At 35.5% G+C, this 19,030-nt stretch overlaps 2 protein-coding genes across 3 annotated transcripts in view; one reads left to right on the top strand and one right to left on the bottom strand.

The window, feature by feature from the left end:
• Positions 1-7,577: 7,577 nt before the first annotated feature.
• LOC138694634 (monocarboxylate transporter 14) overlaps positions 7,578-19,030 on the bottom strand; it is an 82,808-nt gene continuing 71,355 nt past the window's right edge. For both annotated transcript variants that reach the window (XM_069818554.1, XM_069818555.1), the window contains 2 exons: positions 12,716-12,907; positions 7,578-11,486 (listed from right to left, as the gene is read on the bottom strand). In XM_069818554.1, the coding sequence (XP_069674655.1) occupies positions 11,347-11,486; positions 12,716-12,907 (332 nt within the window). In that variant the 3' untranslated portion in view covers positions 7,578-11,346. The remainder of the gene's footprint in view (positions 11,487-12,715; positions 12,908-19,030) is intronic.
• The window catches only part of LOC138694633 (monocarboxylate transporter 9-like), a 326,720-nt gene continuing 318,145 nt past the window's right edge, over positions 10,456-19,030 (top strand). Inside the window, exon 1 of the mRNA XM_069818551.1 lies at positions 10,456-10,594. The gene's annotated coding sequence lies outside the window, so the exon portion shown is untranslated. The remainder of the gene's footprint in view (positions 10,595-19,030) is intronic.

The following is a 19,030-nucleotide window of genomic DNA, read 5'->3' as shown; positions in this document are numbered from 1 at the left end:
AAAAATGAAATATTAATTATTATAGTTAAAATGCAACACATAATGGTGTAGTGATGATATAAAAGTGAAACCTTTTAGGGTTTTAAGTAAGTAGACGCAGAGAAAGAATATTTTATATTAGATCTTCATTTCTATAATTTACTGAGTAACAGCTATAGGCCTATATAAACTTATGTTACTGAAAACTATAAAACTTACGTAAGGTAACAATATTGTTATTAAAAATGAAATACTTTTACAATTATTAATCAAGTGGTGTGGGTCCTTTTCATATATATTGTAAATTTTATACTGAACAATAATGTAATTTTATTATCTCAACAATAACTCTTCACTTTCTACAATTTAATTTCACTCCCGTCAACAATGGGATTTGCTCTCCGTACAGCAACACAGCGTTTGTTATTGCACTCCACAAACGACAATGACAATTTACTTGGACTATTACGAACAACAATGAACTGTTAATCTTAACTAATATTCACAAAGCACTATTTACAACACAGAACTGTCAGTTCTCAGTTCACAGCTAGTTTGACTTGGCTAGTTCTTCTAGCTCAGTCACTCGCGATCACAGAATCTCGAACCCCAGACCTTCAGAGACGATCCGCTGCTCTTCGAACTCAGGTCCCCCAACTGTGATCCACTGCACTCGAACTCCGGGCTTCAGGCTCCAAAGTTACGGACACAACTCAAGTCGCGCTCTGGTCTCGAAGCTGGCTTCACTGCTACACAAGACTGTCTGGCTTGCTCTCCACTGACTTTAACAACACTGCCTTACTGACTGACTGACGTTCACTTGCGTCTTCTCTTTTATAACCAAAGTATAGTTTCTGGAGAGTTCGCGAAAGATTCCACTCTCGAATAATCTGGATATTTCCACTTCTCTGCCGCGGTCACTCTTTCCCCACTCCACTCTACTCCCTGAGCCACAGCACATGCCACAGGAAGCAGATGCGCGCGCAACCTCCGCGCCGGCCGACCTTGCACTTCCTTCTGCTGGTCGTGAGTTCGAATCTCACGTCGCTGTCACAATATAATGACTGTGTGATATAGATATTTATATGTCTGATTCTCTAACTTTCCTTGGTAGTAATTGAGTCATGCTTCCTATTTTAGCTGCGTCTTTAAACTACATCAAAATTAATTTCATATTTCTTTGGTTTAATTGATTAGATTTGTGATCGCTGCCAAGCATATTTTGTTGTAAGGAAAATAGCATGCCATTTCACTTCTTGCTACCATGATGAGTAAGTTTATTTCCCGCAACCAGCAACAAATGAAACACTGATGCTGCTAACGATTTACGATGGACAATTTTATTTAGGGCGCATATAAGATTCTACAACTCTGACATATCATTCGCCTCATTTTCCACATCTCAGCAATAAATTCCTCACAACAGCCTATATTACAGGAAATATACGAAATAACATTCATTGTTACACAAATTAATCCAAGAGTATTTGATAGATCAGTAGGCCTATTGCCTGGAAGAAGCGCAAAAAATTACAATTCATAAGAAAAGACCAAAAGGTATTATTTATTGATAAAATAAGAGGCCTACAAGATTTTGTAGTCTCTTGAACACCTCAGCAAGCTCTCTTAGTGGGAAAAAGTAATTCTGCCCTCTACATTTCAGGGTAGTTCACGAAACATGCAGCAGCTATACCAAGATGCTAAGTCTCTTGTTCAAAGCATGACAAACCTTACATTTTCTTAACTTTCACATACAATCCGCAATTATCCGAAATAGCTACTGCATTACTCCCACATGAAAAACCCACTGATCATCCTGACATTGTTACTAGCGATTTCGCATTGAAACTCAAGAAGTGAAGACGGATAGGTTCAAGGAAAAGTATTTGGCAAAAAAAAAAAAAAACATTCAGAGGGATTATGTTTCCCTATTATGGAAGCAAATAACTATCAAAATGTCTGGTATTCTTCATTGAAAATAAATTTGAACAATTTTTATTTGAACTTTTTATGGACTTAGTTTGCAGCAATTGCTGCACAAGCCACTAGTTAGTATATAAAAGCAACCTCTATAAATCTATCAAATTCATGCAAATTATAAACAAAACAATGTAACAATGGCTTTATAGTTTCAATCTACTTTATAGCCAGTGGTGCTAACTTCACATTATTTTGGGGGGAGACTAGATTGTATCCTAGTGGGGGACATACAATAAAAAAAATTATAAGTAACAACGATAACATCTCTGTACATTAAAAATAGTTACACTTCGACATAAGAAAAGTAAGTAAGATAATAAAATTTGCTTCACAAATAAGTTCTCTGGAAGAATGTCCGCTTTCTTCTTGTAAGAAATTAATAATCTGCCACTTGCTCCAGATACAGCATCTTAGCAGCTTCCTTGGATATGTAGACGGCTCTCACAGTTTGATCTTCTTTGCAGTAGCGTATACTGGTTAAAGGGTTTGGGCTACCACTGACCCTATTATTACACAAAATATATTTTAAAATCCCTATAATAAAATTCCTTACATATTTATGTGAATTCCAGACGTCTTGATTGGGACGAAAATACGTTGATGACTTCGTCATTGAAATTACAGTTGGGCCCCTTGCAAATTTTCTGTAGAAATGACTTTTCAATGGATATTAGTGCCAAGCCGGATAAACGTTCTTGTGTATGAGTTGATCTACAGTAGGATTTTATTCTCTTCAACGCAGAAAATGTTCTTTCTACCGATGCTGACGTAGCTGGTATTGTCACAATTAATGTTGCCAATTTAAGGACTTCAGGAATAACTTGGTTCAGCTGGTTTTCATATATGGCAGATAATATTTCATGGATAGGTTTGTTCGAAAAATCAAAGACTTCTGCTGAATATATTACACTTAATTCATTTTTCAAACGTACTTGATCAAAGTGACTGTTATAGGACTGAAATAATTTGTTTAGTGCCTCATTCGGGAAGTTTTCTCTATAATCAGAAAATTTTTGAGAATCTAGAAGATGTGTGAACTGAAGCTTTCCATAATCAGAAAATCTGTCAGTAATTTCCATGTGCATACGATCTAGTATGCTGTAGTACAGCTGCCTGTATTTCAATGCATCATCTCCTTTTCTTCGCTTTAATGGTGGTTCCATTGTATTGGCTGAAGAATTTTCATTTTCCATATTACTCCATATGGATGGAAACCCACTACGTCTGAACTCGGATATAGTATTTTTTTAACTTTGATACCTCTTGCAAGTAGTATGCTATGTTTAGACTTTTTGTCTGAAGAATATTGTAGAGCACATCTGTATGTGCGAACACTCTAGCATAGACTTCAAGAAGAAATATATTCTGAAACTGTGTGAAAAAAATTCAAATATCCTTGAGCCTGCACATTTACAGCATCATCCCAGTTTTCTTCAGAGTAATTACAAATGATATTTTTAAAGAAAGCAGTCCGTTTTTCTCTCTATTTCTTTACTGTATTTACATGCCGAGATGTAAAATTCAATCTAGTTGGTGCTACTTTTGGGAGTTTCTTGTTCATAAATTCCTTGAGTTTTCTGATCTTTTAGGAGATGATGAGAAAAATGCAGCTAAACCCGACAGTGTTTTGAAAAAAATGCGGCATTCTGGAATGGATGAAGTAGTTCGTTCCAAATTAAATTGAGAACATGGCTGTAACAATGGACAAATAGTGCTTGAGGATACTTTTCTTGAACTTTTGCTTTTAAGCCATTAATATTTCCCGCCATAACTGAAGCACCATCGTATGTCTGTGCAATTAACTTATTGCCGACATTGTATTCTGCTGTAACACCTTCCACATGCTGAAACAAAGCAGCAGCAATTTTGTCCGAACTGACATTTGTGAATCCTATAAACCGTTCTTGAACATTGGCAGTACTGTCGACGTATCTTAAAACAGTGGACAATTGACTCTGATTAGAGCAGTAACTTGTTTCATCAACAACAATGGCCACAAAAGGTTTTATGTTCTTTATCATAACCCCACTTATAGCAAATATTAAGTCATTCTGAATTGCGGGAGAAGTACCACGAAATACTGTTGAACTCTCAAGATGATTGGCCAGTAAATGGTCAAATTCACTTAAGGAACTTAAATATTCAATATAATTTCCTATATTGTCTGATTCCACACTCTCGTTATGACCCCGAAAAGTCAATTCTTGTTTTCCTAGAAAGCAGACCGCGTTAATAAGATGCAGTAAAATCTCCCGATTTTTTTTTCACAAGAGCATTGTGTTGGTTGATTTGTAGAGCTTTTTGCTTATCTAGCTGTAAATCAATTCTTGTCTTCCCAAAGTGTGCAAAGTTCATGCTACTACAAATATGAGCTTTTGATTTGTCGTATACTAGAACTGCCGTTCGAAGGGAGTTCATATTAGAAAACCCCTCTTTTGACCACACATTAGTTTCGCGGCTAAATAACAAACATGGCCAGCAAAATAGTTTAGACAGTTTAGAAGTACCGTACCACACAACCAATTCCACTTACCATATGATGTTGAAGTGAAATGGCGTGGGTACTCACGCTGTTTTTCTTTTACGTCCATGGACAAATTTAACTCAGTAGTTGGTCTTTCCATTTTCACAATTTCAACTTTCTCGTTATGTACGACGGTTAAAAGGCACTTTTAATAAACCTTCTATTACACAGTCATTTTCAACACAAACCTCTCCAGAAACTTGTTCTGCCATATTTTTCACAATATCACTTAATTGGGAAATTAAAAACTTAATAATTCACAATTAATATAACTCTTAGACACTCGAACAAATCACAAATTTAAAATACTGCACTGCAAGAACAAAATCACATTCATGAGCTAGCGTACTAAGCGTATTGTTGCTTCGCACCTTCGAAGAAACCGATCACGAGAGCGGCAACTCACCTGGCCTACACTGCATGATGGAAACAGAAGGGAGCGGGGGACAGGACAGCATGCGCGGAATGGTCACAGGCTACCTCACGTAGCAAGTGGTTTCTCCAGCGATGCCGCCTTGACAACTTGTTTCTTTTCGAGAGCAGAGAGCGCATATAAATCTAACAATTACTTTAATTTTAATTACTATGGTAAAACTAATAATACAAAATTATTACATTATGTTATATTATAAACTTTTTCTTTTGTAATTTCCTTGGGCTACCGCCAGTAGCCCCGGTAGTCCGCAAAATACGCCCCTGCTTCTTTTTCCCCTGATTGAATGCAAGTATGTCTTCAATGTTTCAAGATCTCTTTACTGTTGATGTTGCTACAGAGTTGTCATAAAAATTAAAAAAAAAAAACTTGAGTTTTAAGAGCAAATTTTTAAGATTAATTTCTTACTTTAAATGATTTAAAATGTCGTCTTTATGCTTTTCCTTTCGTTCTGCAGCATCTGATGAAAAATGTATGTGTGAAGCAGGAGACTAGCAGATTCTACGTTACTTTCATAGAATTGTAAGCTAACATAATTTTTTTCTCTCTTCATATCTCTTCCAAGTAGAAGAGCTACTCAACTTACAGCAATAATTTGAAAGGTTCAATTTCAAATGAGGAAACCAGACCATTGAAAATTCTATCTATGATATCAAAGAACAGATACCTGTACCTCTGCTCCACAAAACCAAACTACTCTGTTGTTGAATTATCTAGGAATTGCCACATTGTTTGTGAATCTTTCTCCTTCTCGGCACCGTATGTGAATTAACTTCTACAGGTTTATTTTCTCTTGTTTTATTCCGGATTTCTTGCAAACCTTATTTACAAAACTGAATACGTACCAGTTCTTAATTTCAAGATGTTGAGCATTCTGTGAGTATCTGGAGATAGTGAAGAAAATATTTTGCAGAGCACAATTCACAGTGTGTATCTGGTCAAATAATTTGACAAGAACTGTAAGGGTAACAAAAAAAAAAAGTCAAAACTAGTCTCTTAAGAGAGTTTCGCACATAACCAACCATAGCTTGACTAGGAATAATAATATTTGATCCTTTACCACCAAGTAAGTATTTTGTAAATTTGTCAAACATTATCATATTCTGCGTATTCATTTCTGCAGACTGTGAGTTTCAATTGTTCAGTTTAGAAATATGGATAGCAGTTATTAAAAGTGAGAATCTTGAGAAAGGCTAGCCCCAAATCGAGGGAAATAGCATATCTAACGTTAGTGCGACCGTTAATGGAATACGGAACTACATGTTGGGATCCCTATAGAATATATCAGATAAATTCCTTAGAAAGAATCCAGCATAGGGCAGCTAAATTTGTTAAAGGTAAAAGAGAAGATGGAAACGATGCGATAAAAGAACTTGACTGGGAAACTTTGGAAAACAGACGTAGGAAAACTAGAATAACATCATTGTATAGAGCACATCTAGGTCAGAAAGCATGGGTAGACATAACGGCTCGGTTAGAAAAGCCAACGTACTATGGTAGGAATGATTATGATTTTAAAATCAAATGTAGGAAACAGAAAACGGATGTAGGTAAATTCTCATTTTTAAATAGAACTATAAATGATTGGAATGACCTACCTGCAGCAGTCTTTGAGGGCTGTCCTTCCTTAAGGAGATTCAAGAATAATTTAAAAAGTTGTGTATAAAGTGCAAATTAAAATTAAGGTGACATTCAACATTTAATTTTTTAAGGTGACATGTATTTATCTAGCCTGACGAGTTTACTTCCTTGGTTTGAATTGTAAATTATTTAAAAATAGCGTGTAAGAGGGCCTTAGACTAGAAGTGTTTAGTTTAAATGTAGTACTGTTTATAAGTATGCATAAGGATGTAATTATTTGACTTATTTGAACTGTTGTATTAGTGAAGCGAGGTGAGTCAGTGAAGTTATGGTTTTATAGTGCAGTGAACAGTTCCGATCAGTGATAATTTATAGCGTCAATGAAATGTGTTCTATAGTGTCAGTGAAATGTGCTACAGAGTGTCAGTGAAATGTGTGCTAAAGTGTCAGTGAAATGCGTCATAGTGCCACTACAGGGAATGAGATGAGAGTAAAGTGAAAGACTACTGAAACTTATGTAGGACCTATACATAATTATGTAGGTTGTATTGTAAAATTAGGTATTTTATTTATGTTTTATTATTATTGTGTTAAATTGTATTGTGTATTCTTATTGTATTGTGTATAAAATTGTATATGTGTTGTAAAATTGTATTGTGTATTGTAAATTTACTTATCATTTTATTGTGTATTGTTAATATTGCATATACCACTGCCACCGGGTGCTTGCCCACTTGCAACACGCGCGCGCGCCCACACACGCACGCACACACACACACACACACACACACACAAGTTCAGTTACCAGTACCTAAAGTCCTGATCTCTATGTTTAATATTTTTGCTTGCTCTTCATTATAAATCACTCATATTGGCTACTCTATGGAAACATTGATCTCTAGAATTTGTCATAGACAAACCTAAGCAAGTGAGTATGTCACATTTAATATTTCTAGTCAAGCTATGGTTGGTTAATGGGAAGATAGGCCAGGAGATATTGGGAAAGATTAACAAAAACAATATTGGAAAGTTTAATGAATATCATAATTACTGTACAAATTAAAATGCATACACGTCAGATATGAAAATAAATATTTTTTATTAAAATGATGACATTGTGTGCCTTCTCATACAGTCGTACATTCATGAGATCTTACAGAATATAGTTGCAAAATGTCTTAAAATTGAGTACAATAATTGTAGTTGATTTAAATGAAAATATATTGATTTTATTTTATTGTTTCAATTCAATTTAATATTTGTTCAATTCCTTCTCTGCCACACAAGTATAAGTACAAAACCTATTACATTTACATTTTTTAAAATATTAGTTGATACACTGAATTATTAGTAAGTACCAGGGCCGCCGACAGGATTTATGGGCCCCTGTGCAATATTGCGCTCGGGCCCTGTTGAAAAAAAAAATAGTTAAAAAATGCCAAGTTACCAATTATTCTGAGCATAATAAGTATTTGCAAAATAAATAAATGATAACTTCATACACAGATACGAATCTAAAAATATACACTTTTGTTACAATGAAAACTATTAGCAAAACTTCGCATTAGCACAATATATTATATTCATCACACTGCTTTTTCAGTAGGGCCTACATGGTACGTTTCGTGACGAAACTTTCGTCTTTTCATTGTCGTTTGTTTCGTTTCGTTTTCATAAAACATTATTCTTAAACAGTTGTAATGTCTGACTTGCAGGCCAACATCAACAAACAACTCTCCTGGACTTCATTAATGCAAAATCATCAATTGTATCATCAAAATTTAAAGACATAGCAAGATCGCTCTCCAGACTAAGGAGGCTTAGTTACTCAGTCTCCCTTGATATATTGTTACTATGAATACATTTTGATTTGCTTCATTTTGTTTGAAGTTGGTGTGAAATTGAGAGTTGCTAATGAAGGTGCAGAAAATAAACCGATCTCAAGCCGTCTGTTCAGGTTGCCAAAAATGATGACAGTTCATGCTTAGAAGTGAATACTAATGGTTGTGGTTGTTTAGAAAAAATTCTGATAACAGTAGTATTGAATCAGAACAAGCAAACAATAGTAAAAATGATGTGTTAATAAGTGCAAGTGAAACAAATTTACACACACCAGTTCCTAACTCTGAGTCATGGCAAGTAACATGCGATCTTGGAAAGGCAAAAAGTGGCAGATAAATTGTAAATGTCACTGAATGTGTTGTTCGAAAAACTACCCCCCAACCTGCCTAATAACCTTCTAAGTGACGGAACAAGAGCCTTTACAGAATTATTTTCAAAACTCAAGAATGGAGAATGTGTTCCCAGAACTGGTTAGTGTGGAGTGAAACAAATTAATCACTGTACTATTTTCCCTGATTTCTTTCACTCCACACTAGCCAGTCTCTGGAAACACATTCTCCATTCTTGAGTTTTTAAAATACTGTAATACTGTTTTTGGAAAGGCTCTTGTTCTCGAACAACACATTCAATAACACAATTTGTCTGCTACTTTTTAGTTTTCCAAGGTCGCTCAATTTTACACCAATTTTTCTGTCTCTCCTTGCGCTTCTCAGCTCCCGACTTATGCGTCTACTTGTCCATTGTCCACTGGTAACACTAATGAACAGAATTTACTAGAAAAACAACAACGAAAAGACGAAAGTTTCGTCACGAAACGTACTATGTAGGCTCTACTGAAAAGGAATTGTGATCCTGCGGCTTGGATTTTGGAGAGTCCACTAGCATATTGCAGTGGGCCGGCAGGGGTTGATAATTAAGAGGACAAGCCCATTGAACGTGTTTGGTACAAGCGACGGAATTATATTTCCTGCAAATCCCGGAGGCCTCAAGTGTCGTGTCGATTATTGTTAACGTGGGAAACCGATATTCTATTATATAAAAGTTAAACATTTACATAATGAAGTAGTAATTTGTATTAATTCTACTATTGTTGGTTAATATGTCAGATTCATGTAACAAATGTTCTTACAAAATTTTATAGTACAAGTATATATCTGTGAATAATTATTTGTGATAATAAAAAGTAATCAGACTCACTTGATCTGAGGGCCCTTACTGCTCACGGGACCATATGCACTTGCCCCCTTTGCCCCCCCCCCTTCTCGGCGGCCCTGGTAAGTACAGTAATAATCATTTAAAATTTGTCCGATATGAAAGACATGTTTTATCCATCATGTGAGCTTCATTATTACTTGTACCCTGTATCCATAAGATGCTCTTTGCTAATCAATTCCTAAAGCCACATAGGAACTTTAAATTAGGCCTACTTAATTATTTCCCTAAAATGTATGTTATTTTTATTAAATGGAATTCTTTTTTCAGACTTTGTGTCACTAGAATTAATGACAATATGAGGGATAGAAAATAAATTAAACGATTTAGTGAACCAGTTCACGAAAATGATTCACCTCATCTGGAATCTATATATTTCAACGTCTACAGTTATCACAAAATTGAATTTACACTCGAACGAGTTGCATTAAAAGCAACACTCTATACTTTTTTTCTTTTCGGGATATCTAGGTGAAAATATAATGTATAATATTATAATTAGTTAGCCAATTATTACAAATTCGTCGGCCTGGTTGGCGCAGTTGATATAGCGCTGGCCTTCTATGCCCGAGGTTGCGGGTTTGATCCCGGGTCAAGTCAATGGCATTTAAGTGTGCTTAAAAGAGACAGACTAAAGTCAGTAGATTTACTGGCATGTAAGAGAACTCCTGCGGGACAAAATTCCGGCACACTGGCGACGCTGATATAATCTCGGCAGTTGCGAGCGTCATTAAATAAAATATAACATTTTTTTTTTATATTACAAATTCATTTGAGTTGCGCGGGTCATGTGTATCTAGTGCGCCATGATGACGGAAGTGACGCCACAACTCTACTCTCATTTGTTTTTCACCTCGGTATCTCGAAAACTGTAATACTTACGACATTGCTCCTCTCTACATTTTCGGCTGTTGTTTATTTTATTTCTTTATTTATTCGTTCAATTTCTTTTAATTTCTTTGCTTCTTTCTTTCCTTCCTTCTCTTTTTCTCAGGGAGAAACACGTCTTGGAGGTTTATCGATCGAACTTTGTGACAATCTGTGTAAGTACAATATGATCATTTAAGATACAAATAACTGTATTTCTAATTCAAGTAACGAGAAAAATGTGCGGATTTTTACACAAATTATGTATGAAATATATTTTCACAATATTAGATGATTTTAAAGAAAAAACTTAGACTTTAAAGAGGTTAGGATATGTTTAACGAAACGAGAGTTAGCCTACAGATGTTTGGCAAGTTAAAAATGCCAAATATTTTATTTAAATGAAGTATGAATGAATCATGAATTAAGATCATAAATTATTGATCATAAATGCTTATATGATATTTATTCCTATCAAAAGTCATAAAAGTATCTGTGAGACAGTAACTTTTAAATTTGATAGGTACCACTGAATCAATCTATTCTTTCACATGATGTAACGTTCATCTTGTTAGTACTGGTACAATGAACCAATCATACACTTTTTCCCCATCTTCAACACAGAAGGCACTTTACCTACACGATTTTAGGATTCTTTGCTTCTGTAATTTTTCACACCAGGCACTGGACATCACTTCTGATCGTAATCAGAATCATTTGAAGTTGCATTTGCAGCTGATATAGTGCAAGCATCTTGACTCAATTCTAAACCATAGAAGATATAATCTTACTAATGTAGTCTGTACCATATTTACTTCACTTGCAATTTTAGATCCTTTCCAGAAGTGCTTCCATCCTTATAACAGTTATGTCCCAAATGAGACCTGGTAAAGATATCTGGTTCTGAATGGAAGTTAATTATGAAATGTTACGTGTTGTCTTGCTTGCCCTTGGAAGACTTCCTCGTTACAAGAAATTCTATACCCCACGCTGCCACACATATGAATATCAATATTGTCTGCGAATGTATACAAAGTGGATAACTGTCTGACACATCTCTGATTACACCTGTCAACAGAAGAATCAACATTAATAATATTAAACTGTGACTGAATATGACATTTGCTGTAGGCTAATATTTAATTCATAGAAATTAGGTTTAGTAGATGTATAGTGTTATAAATGAAATAGCTTAGAAAAGAAGTACAGTATAGGTAAAGTTTCAGAAGGTATGCACCACTAGAAAACATTACTAAAATACCTTGAAAATAGCTAGAATTTATAGTATGGAATAGTGGAAATTGGATGTGATCACTAGGAGAGTTGTATTATGCCCAGATGCCCACTCAACCTGCCTCCAAATACATACTTTAACTCATATCGAAATTCATCGTACGTGAATGAAAACCGCCATATTTCCTTAATGTGACGTAATATTAAGAAGAGAATGATGAGACTTTCAGTGTCACCAACTATGGAGAAGAGCATGCCTCTGACATAATACTACACACTTAATCCAACCTAACTTAACCTCTCACATAATATTACACACCTAATCTATTTTGTTTGCAATGTCCAAGTTGGGAGCCACCTAGTGGATGAAGCGCGAACCATGCCAAGAATAACGAGTCATTCTAACCACTTAGCCTACTTATAATTTTTACATTTTGCTCCTGAAGTGTGTTTTGTGCAATAATCAAAGCGTTATTGCAGTAAACATCATAGGTTATATTATATAATGCTATAAGAAATTAAATTTGTTGTGTCAGTGATAAAATTGTAAAAAATTCGTTTACAATGGCGTGAACATACTGAACCTTTAAGTAGGAAACTACCATCAATCCTAAACGATAAATCACAAAATATGACTTTTTTTGTGATTTCAAGTTCGCCATTTAACAGAAGAAGGGAATTATGTCCTTATGAAATGAACACACACACACGCACATACACACACTTTAGAATAAATAGGATAATGAATATTAGTATTCTTCGATATTTAGAAGAGAAAAAATAGAACTGAATTCATAGATTTTTTTTTTTTTCGCATAAATGATAAATACGACAAAAATATATTAAAGTGATTTGAAGATATCTTTACAAATCTTGTGAATTTGAATCTGAATCTCTGACTGTTATGCATCATAAACATCAGGGAATCAGTTTACTATAGCTTGATAAAATAATAATTAGCCTATTAATTAAATTATAGTAATTAGATGTGAACATTAGAGAGAATTAAAAGATTTCCAAACCATCTAATTGATATTTATCAGGATTGTAGTCTTGAAGCTTACCTATAACAGGACCGAAAGCAACAATGAATATGCCTTTGCCCACCATATGCAATCCAAATGCAGCAGGTAGCTTTTCCAAACTGCAGTGTTCAGATATGGTCAGTGTAAAATTAATGAGCGTAGCTCCTCTGAAAAATCCATTTACCACTAGTGTTATCATCAGTGCTGTGTATTCTGTCTGCTCAGCAAGTGCTGTAACAATGCATAGACAAAATTAATATATTTTCATAAAAAATATTTTTAACTTTATTTTATACATTACAGAGAGCTCCTACGTAGACTAGTCCCAGGTAATAATGTTCTGTTGACTGAATGATGGTAGTGTGGAGCACCTGTCCTGAGGAAGCTAAACAAACAGTAAGGGGTGGAGTGGAACTGGTCTGCATAGTGAAGTGTGCACAGATTTGTCTGTACACCAGTGTACAATCACTCGCTGCCTGCCAACAGATTTTGTTAGATTTTGAAGTGGAATCTGTCTGCATAGGAACTCTCTGTATTTTCCCATATACTAAGCCATTCAATAAATAAATAAACAAATCAGAATAATTCGGTATCTACAGTATTTAGAAATTTGTAATTTATGTTAATTTTCAATATTTTATCTTCCTCCCTTACAAGAATATATTTTTTCCATAGCTCTACAAGCTTCCTAATTCCTGCACAGGAATATTTATCTGGATGTTATAGCCAGACTTGCATTTATATTTACACTTGATCAATCAATCAATCTTCTTAATGTATCCAGCTGTTTGCTGACAACATAAAGTCCACTATAGTCCACTGTAGTCTATTCAGTTGTTGTTTTTCATGAGAAATGAGGGGTATTTTGATGGTGTTCATTATAGATGCCTGTTGCTAGTAGCCAGAATTGGGGTGTAGTCAATATATACTGCAGGGCTATGTCTTTTGCAACTGGTATTGATGATTTTAATTTACTTCTTTTGTGGTTTATGGGTGGACAGTATAGAAGAATGTGTTCCAGATCTTCATCATGATTATTACACCACAGACAAGTAGGATTATCAGAAATGTGAAATCAGTGTAGGTACAATTGTGTGACAATGTGACCTGTTCTGGCTCTTGTTAAAAATGTTTGAACATGTCTGGGCAAGTTTTTGTACATTTCCAGGTCATTTGATTTCTTTTGTACAGACTGTAAAAATTTTCCTTTGTCAGAAGAGAGAGCCAATTGTTGATCCATAAAAAAAGGTAAAGGTATCCCCGTAGCATGCCATGAAGGCACTTGGGGGGCATGGAGGTAGAGCCCCATGCTTTCCATGACCTCGGCACTAGAATGAGGTGGTGTGGTCGGCACCACGCTCTGACCGCCTTTTACCCCCGGGAAGGACCCGGTACTCAATTTTATAGGAGGCTGAGTGAACCTCGGGGCTGTTCTGAAAGTTTGACAACGAGAAAAAATCCTGTCGCCACCTGGGATCGAACCCTGGACCTTCCAGTCCGTAGCCAGCTGCTCTACCAACTGAGCTACCCGGCCGGCATTGTTGATCCATACATTTATAAAATGAGACTTTACTGAAGCAAAAGCACTGGATAGAGATATCACTTGAAGAGATCTTGGTTGCAAATATGTCGCCTGTTTTGCAATATTATCGACTTTCTCGTTTCAGGTATACCACAATGACTAGGTATCCATTGAAATTTTATTTCCTTTTGGAGTTTTTTTTTAAGTTTACTTAGTTGTTTCACTTGATCAATGTCATAAAATTTGATTTCCTCTGAGGATATTTTCATGAAATCATGTATTTGATAATTTGATGGTGTCAGATCTGGGGCAGTAAGGGGATGTGACAGAATCGTCAGCCTAACTGATTAATACATTCAACAGTAGTATGGGCACAGTGAGGAGAGGCTTATTCTGAAGAAGAAGAAAAAGAAGCAGCAATCCTCTTTTTTTAATTACAACAATCCTCAAAAAAGTCACAACAAATTACCTTTTAATATCTCAAGACAAAGACATCTTATTTTGCCTCTGAATGGTTGAAATTTAATTTTTTTATAACAGATGAGGATAGATGCCTCAGTCCAAGTTCTATCTCTTGAATTCTTGGTTGGAATTTTTTCATGTTTCATTATAGCTTACAATTCTTTCCAAGAACTCGTTTTCTTCAGCCAAATAATGATTGAATATCTTATATTTTTTGTTTCATAAGCTCTTTGGGATCCATCTTGAATAAGTTTTATGATAATTCATACTATAAGGGACAATTAAGTGCACAGTGCTCACATTTAGCCTACATTAAATTTTATTTTGAATAATTACCTTCCTATCTTCACAATTCATAATAGTATTGAAACTTTGGTCTTCCTAAGCATTCTTCATCAACAACACTCATTCAACTGTTTCTCAACATAATTTCTGTTACAAGAAATCGAATCTCTATCATTATCCGATCACTATGCACATTATCTTCTACACTTCATTTACCGGATATTATACTTTACGTATATTATGTATCTTGGTAGATATTGTGCAACTGTGGTCGAAGTTGACGTTGTGTGCCCACAAAATCTGATTTATAGCCAACCATACAGTCACTTGTCTATTTAGTTACTGAATGACTCGCGTACAAAAACAGAATAAAAACATAAATAAAAAAACGGTACTTACACAGGTTCCTTTCCTTTCTTGTCAAAGGCCTAATTATGTTTTGTCTGCCATCATTCCATCACCGCTTCGTTTAGGCTAGCTATATTATTCATACCGTAACATAACATGACTCTCACAGTCATTTTGCCAGTCTTGAGAACCTTAGTAAGGACGGAAAATTTATTTTCCTATTAATTTCCACTCTAGAAGTTCAGTGAATTAATTAAATTTACTCATTAAGTAGTTCACTCACTCAGCAAAGTCACTTCTCACTCTTCACTAAATTTCCTACTGAGTTACTCAGTCTTTTACAAAGGAATGGCTGGTCATGATAATATCTTTGAAAAATATTGGAGTGCAAGAGGTCAAATGACTTTATTGTCAAACGCCTGGCATTAGAAAACAACAACAACTAAGAAAGTTGCTGAGCTTCTCAGTTCCTTATTAAGTCAGTCACTAGTTCACTATCTCATTAAGACAGTCATTGGGTAACTTAGCCTCTCATTAAGTCACCCAATCTCTCACTTTCTGTCATACAGCCAGTCACTTGGTCGTCCACTCAATTACCCGTTCTCACTGAATAAACTCAGTTATTAAGTCTTACTTTTTTTTACTTTTGAGGGTATTTCCACTTGTCAGCAGTTACTCTGTATTGTCATCTTCCATACATCACGTCCACACCTGTGGAGTAATGGTCAGCACGTCTGGCCGCGAAACCAGGTGGCCCGGGTTCGAATCCCGGTCAGGGCAAGTTACCTGGTTGAGGTTTTTTCCGGGGTTTTTCCCTCAACCCAATACGAGCAAATGCTGGGTAACTTTCGGTGCTGGACCCCGGACTCATTACACCGGCATTATCACCTTCATTTCATTCAGACGCTAAATAACCTAGATGTTGATACAGCATCGTAAAATAACCCAATAAAAAAAATCTATACATCATGGTCTTGCCAGTCCCCTTCCTTCAGATTATGTTGCTTCATCATTTGGACTACACCAGACTTCCATGATGCTCTCGGCTGTCCACGCTTTCTTCTTCCTGAAGGTGACCAATGGAGGAAAGTCTTAGGAAGTCTTTCACAATCCATTCTATTGACGTGCCCATACCATTGCAGATTTCGTCTTTCAATTCCCTCGATAACAGATTCCTCCATTTCCATCAGCTTTCTTACATCTTCATTTCTTCTTCTTCTTTCAACACTAGATATCCTAGCCCCTCTTTGGATCCCATCCATCTCTACTGCCAATATTCTACTTTTCTGCCTCTCTACTAACGTCCAACCCTCAGCACCATAAGTTAAAATACTCTCAATGGCTGTTTGAAGGATTCTCTTCTTTGTTTGTTTACTAAGATTCCTACTCCATAGAATCCCATTCAGCATTTTCTTTCCTGGAATATTCTTCGATCTACATCAGCATTGCAGCTACCTGATTCATGGATTACTAATCCCAAATATTTAAAATGCATAACAGCCTTGATGGTCCCTTGAGGCAGTATAATATCTTTCCCACCTCCTCCAATAACTAGATATTCAGTCTTATTCATATTCACCCAAAGACCTCCAACTTCGAATGCTTCCAAAAGCTTTCTTATCATATGAGGCTATCAAGTGCAAAACTCGCCTTATCCAAATTTAAAAAAAAAAAAAAATGAGTTACATATGGATGTTGTACTTCTTGCAGCTCTCTATCTACTGATATAGTCGCTTTGTGCAAATCTTGTCTAATTTCTCTTCCATAGAGCTCAGAAAACTACTATCAAATCCAAAGCTGTCCATATCCATAACGGTTTTTCCTGTTTTCTGACAAATCACTTTACCTGGATAAGGCGAGTTTTGCATTTGATAGCCTCATACATTTAGCATCCTCAGTTATTAAGTCACCAATTGCTAAATCACTTCATTCAGTCACTAAACTGTGTTAGCCATCCAGTCTCTCACTAAGTCGCTCATTTTCTCACTAACTCACACTGTACTGAGCCACTAAGACAGTCATTCAGGGAACTCTGGGTGTAAGCAATTTACTAAGCCAGTCCGCCATTTAATTGCTAAATAAGTCGAGCGCTGTAGCCCGCTTTGCTTGCTCACTCATTCAGTGCTGGTATATATTTTCTGGCTGTTCTAGTTATTCTGTTTTGGTTTATAATTTCAAAATGTTATTAGTATATTACTGATACTTAAATATTCAGCTCTTACATGAACATTGTGCCATATTAAAGTTTGGTTTAAATATGGTATTGCCAATGTATAACATGCACTTTTTTCTGTGTAATAGTAGTAATAATAGTGGTAGTGGTAGTAAATTCATTTATTTTACCTGATAAAGTTAAGACCAACGTACTTGAGGTAAGATGATAAAACAAGGACAATACAGTCCATAGTTTTCGAAGCAAATGGTTTGGTTATGTTAATACAGTGACAATCTTTTAAAACTATTGGTTCACAAGGCAGCAACTTACTGGTGTGACCCCCTCACATCTGCCGGTAACTCCTTCCATGAACTCATGGCACCACAACATTTTACCGGCATGATTGCGAGCTGTCTCGAACTGTGGGAAGATCAGCCTTGAGTCATGCTTCATTCAGGGCAGTGCAGTAGTGTGTTGCGCTGTGCAATAGTTATATATTCAATGCGTCATTATATATACGTTTCGAAGATGTACATAAAGTGCAAGAAATTGTGCGATACACTAAGGCAAAAATTTAGATGTAAATTTCCTGACAGCACAAAGGAGAGTAACCAAACTAAAGTAAAGTATATGCAACCAATCCTTACAGTCTAAGTGAACTAAAAGAAAATATTAAAACAGAAGTTAGGTCCATTAGTGCAGAGGAAGTGACAGGTGTAAATGATACTTTCTAAAGAAGATGTAGATTGGGCAACACTTTCAATACCTTCTGTGAGAAGGGTAAGTACAGAATTAATTAATAATAGTAATATGCGTTACAAGAACGGTATGTTGAAGTTTTCATGTTCGAGGAAAAGTTTGAAAAAGCGAAACGTAGTTGAGCTTTTTTAATTTCCGAGAATTGAAAGAAAACATACCGCTCGTGTATCGTAGATTATTTTGTGCGAAGATCGTTTATTACATACCTGAAAGAGGAATTTCTAATTAGTTGCAATGAAATCTCCATCTTGGTTTCTGTTCAATGACGGCAAATTTGCAAAACAAAAATATCTACAGTATCTTCAACATTGTTGCTTTAAAATGTTTTCTATGTTTACTATACTCCAGCAGGCCGTGATATACGTCTGTCTTTTTTTTCCCCCAGTCTATAAATGCGAACTTAAAACAAATGGCTTCCTTAATGTTACATGCATCACGAATGCAGTAACTTTAGTGGAGTTTACTTAATTTTTGCAAATATTTAAAAACAATAATTAACAGTGCAATTTAGGTGAAATTGTAGTGGTAAGTTTCCAATTTATAATTAGTACTATATTGAACGTCTCTAAAAATAATATGTTAAAAGCCTAAAGCAGTAAAATCAATATGTCACTTAAGCGGTAAGAAGAGGGAAATTGTTATGTGTGTTAGGTTGGGAATACTGAATGTGGAATTTTAGACTTACGGATTGGTTTTGTGCGGAAACCAAGCAAATACGCACAATCTCGCACAAATGTATTTATTTAATTTATAGTACACCTTCACTTTACAGAGGTGAATGTAGGGGAATGTCGGTGAAATGTTATGGTGCCATGAGTTCACA

Source organism: Periplaneta americana, chromosome 2, assembly GCF_040183065.1.
Source record: "Periplaneta americana isolate PAMFEO1 chromosome 2, P.americana_PAMFEO1_priV1, whole genome shotgun sequence".
In the NCBI taxonomy this organism is placed as follows: Eukaryota; Metazoa; Arthropoda; class Insecta; order Blattodea; family Blattidae; genus Periplaneta; species Periplaneta americana.
This window is presented reverse-complemented; position numbering and strand designations above follow the sequence as displayed.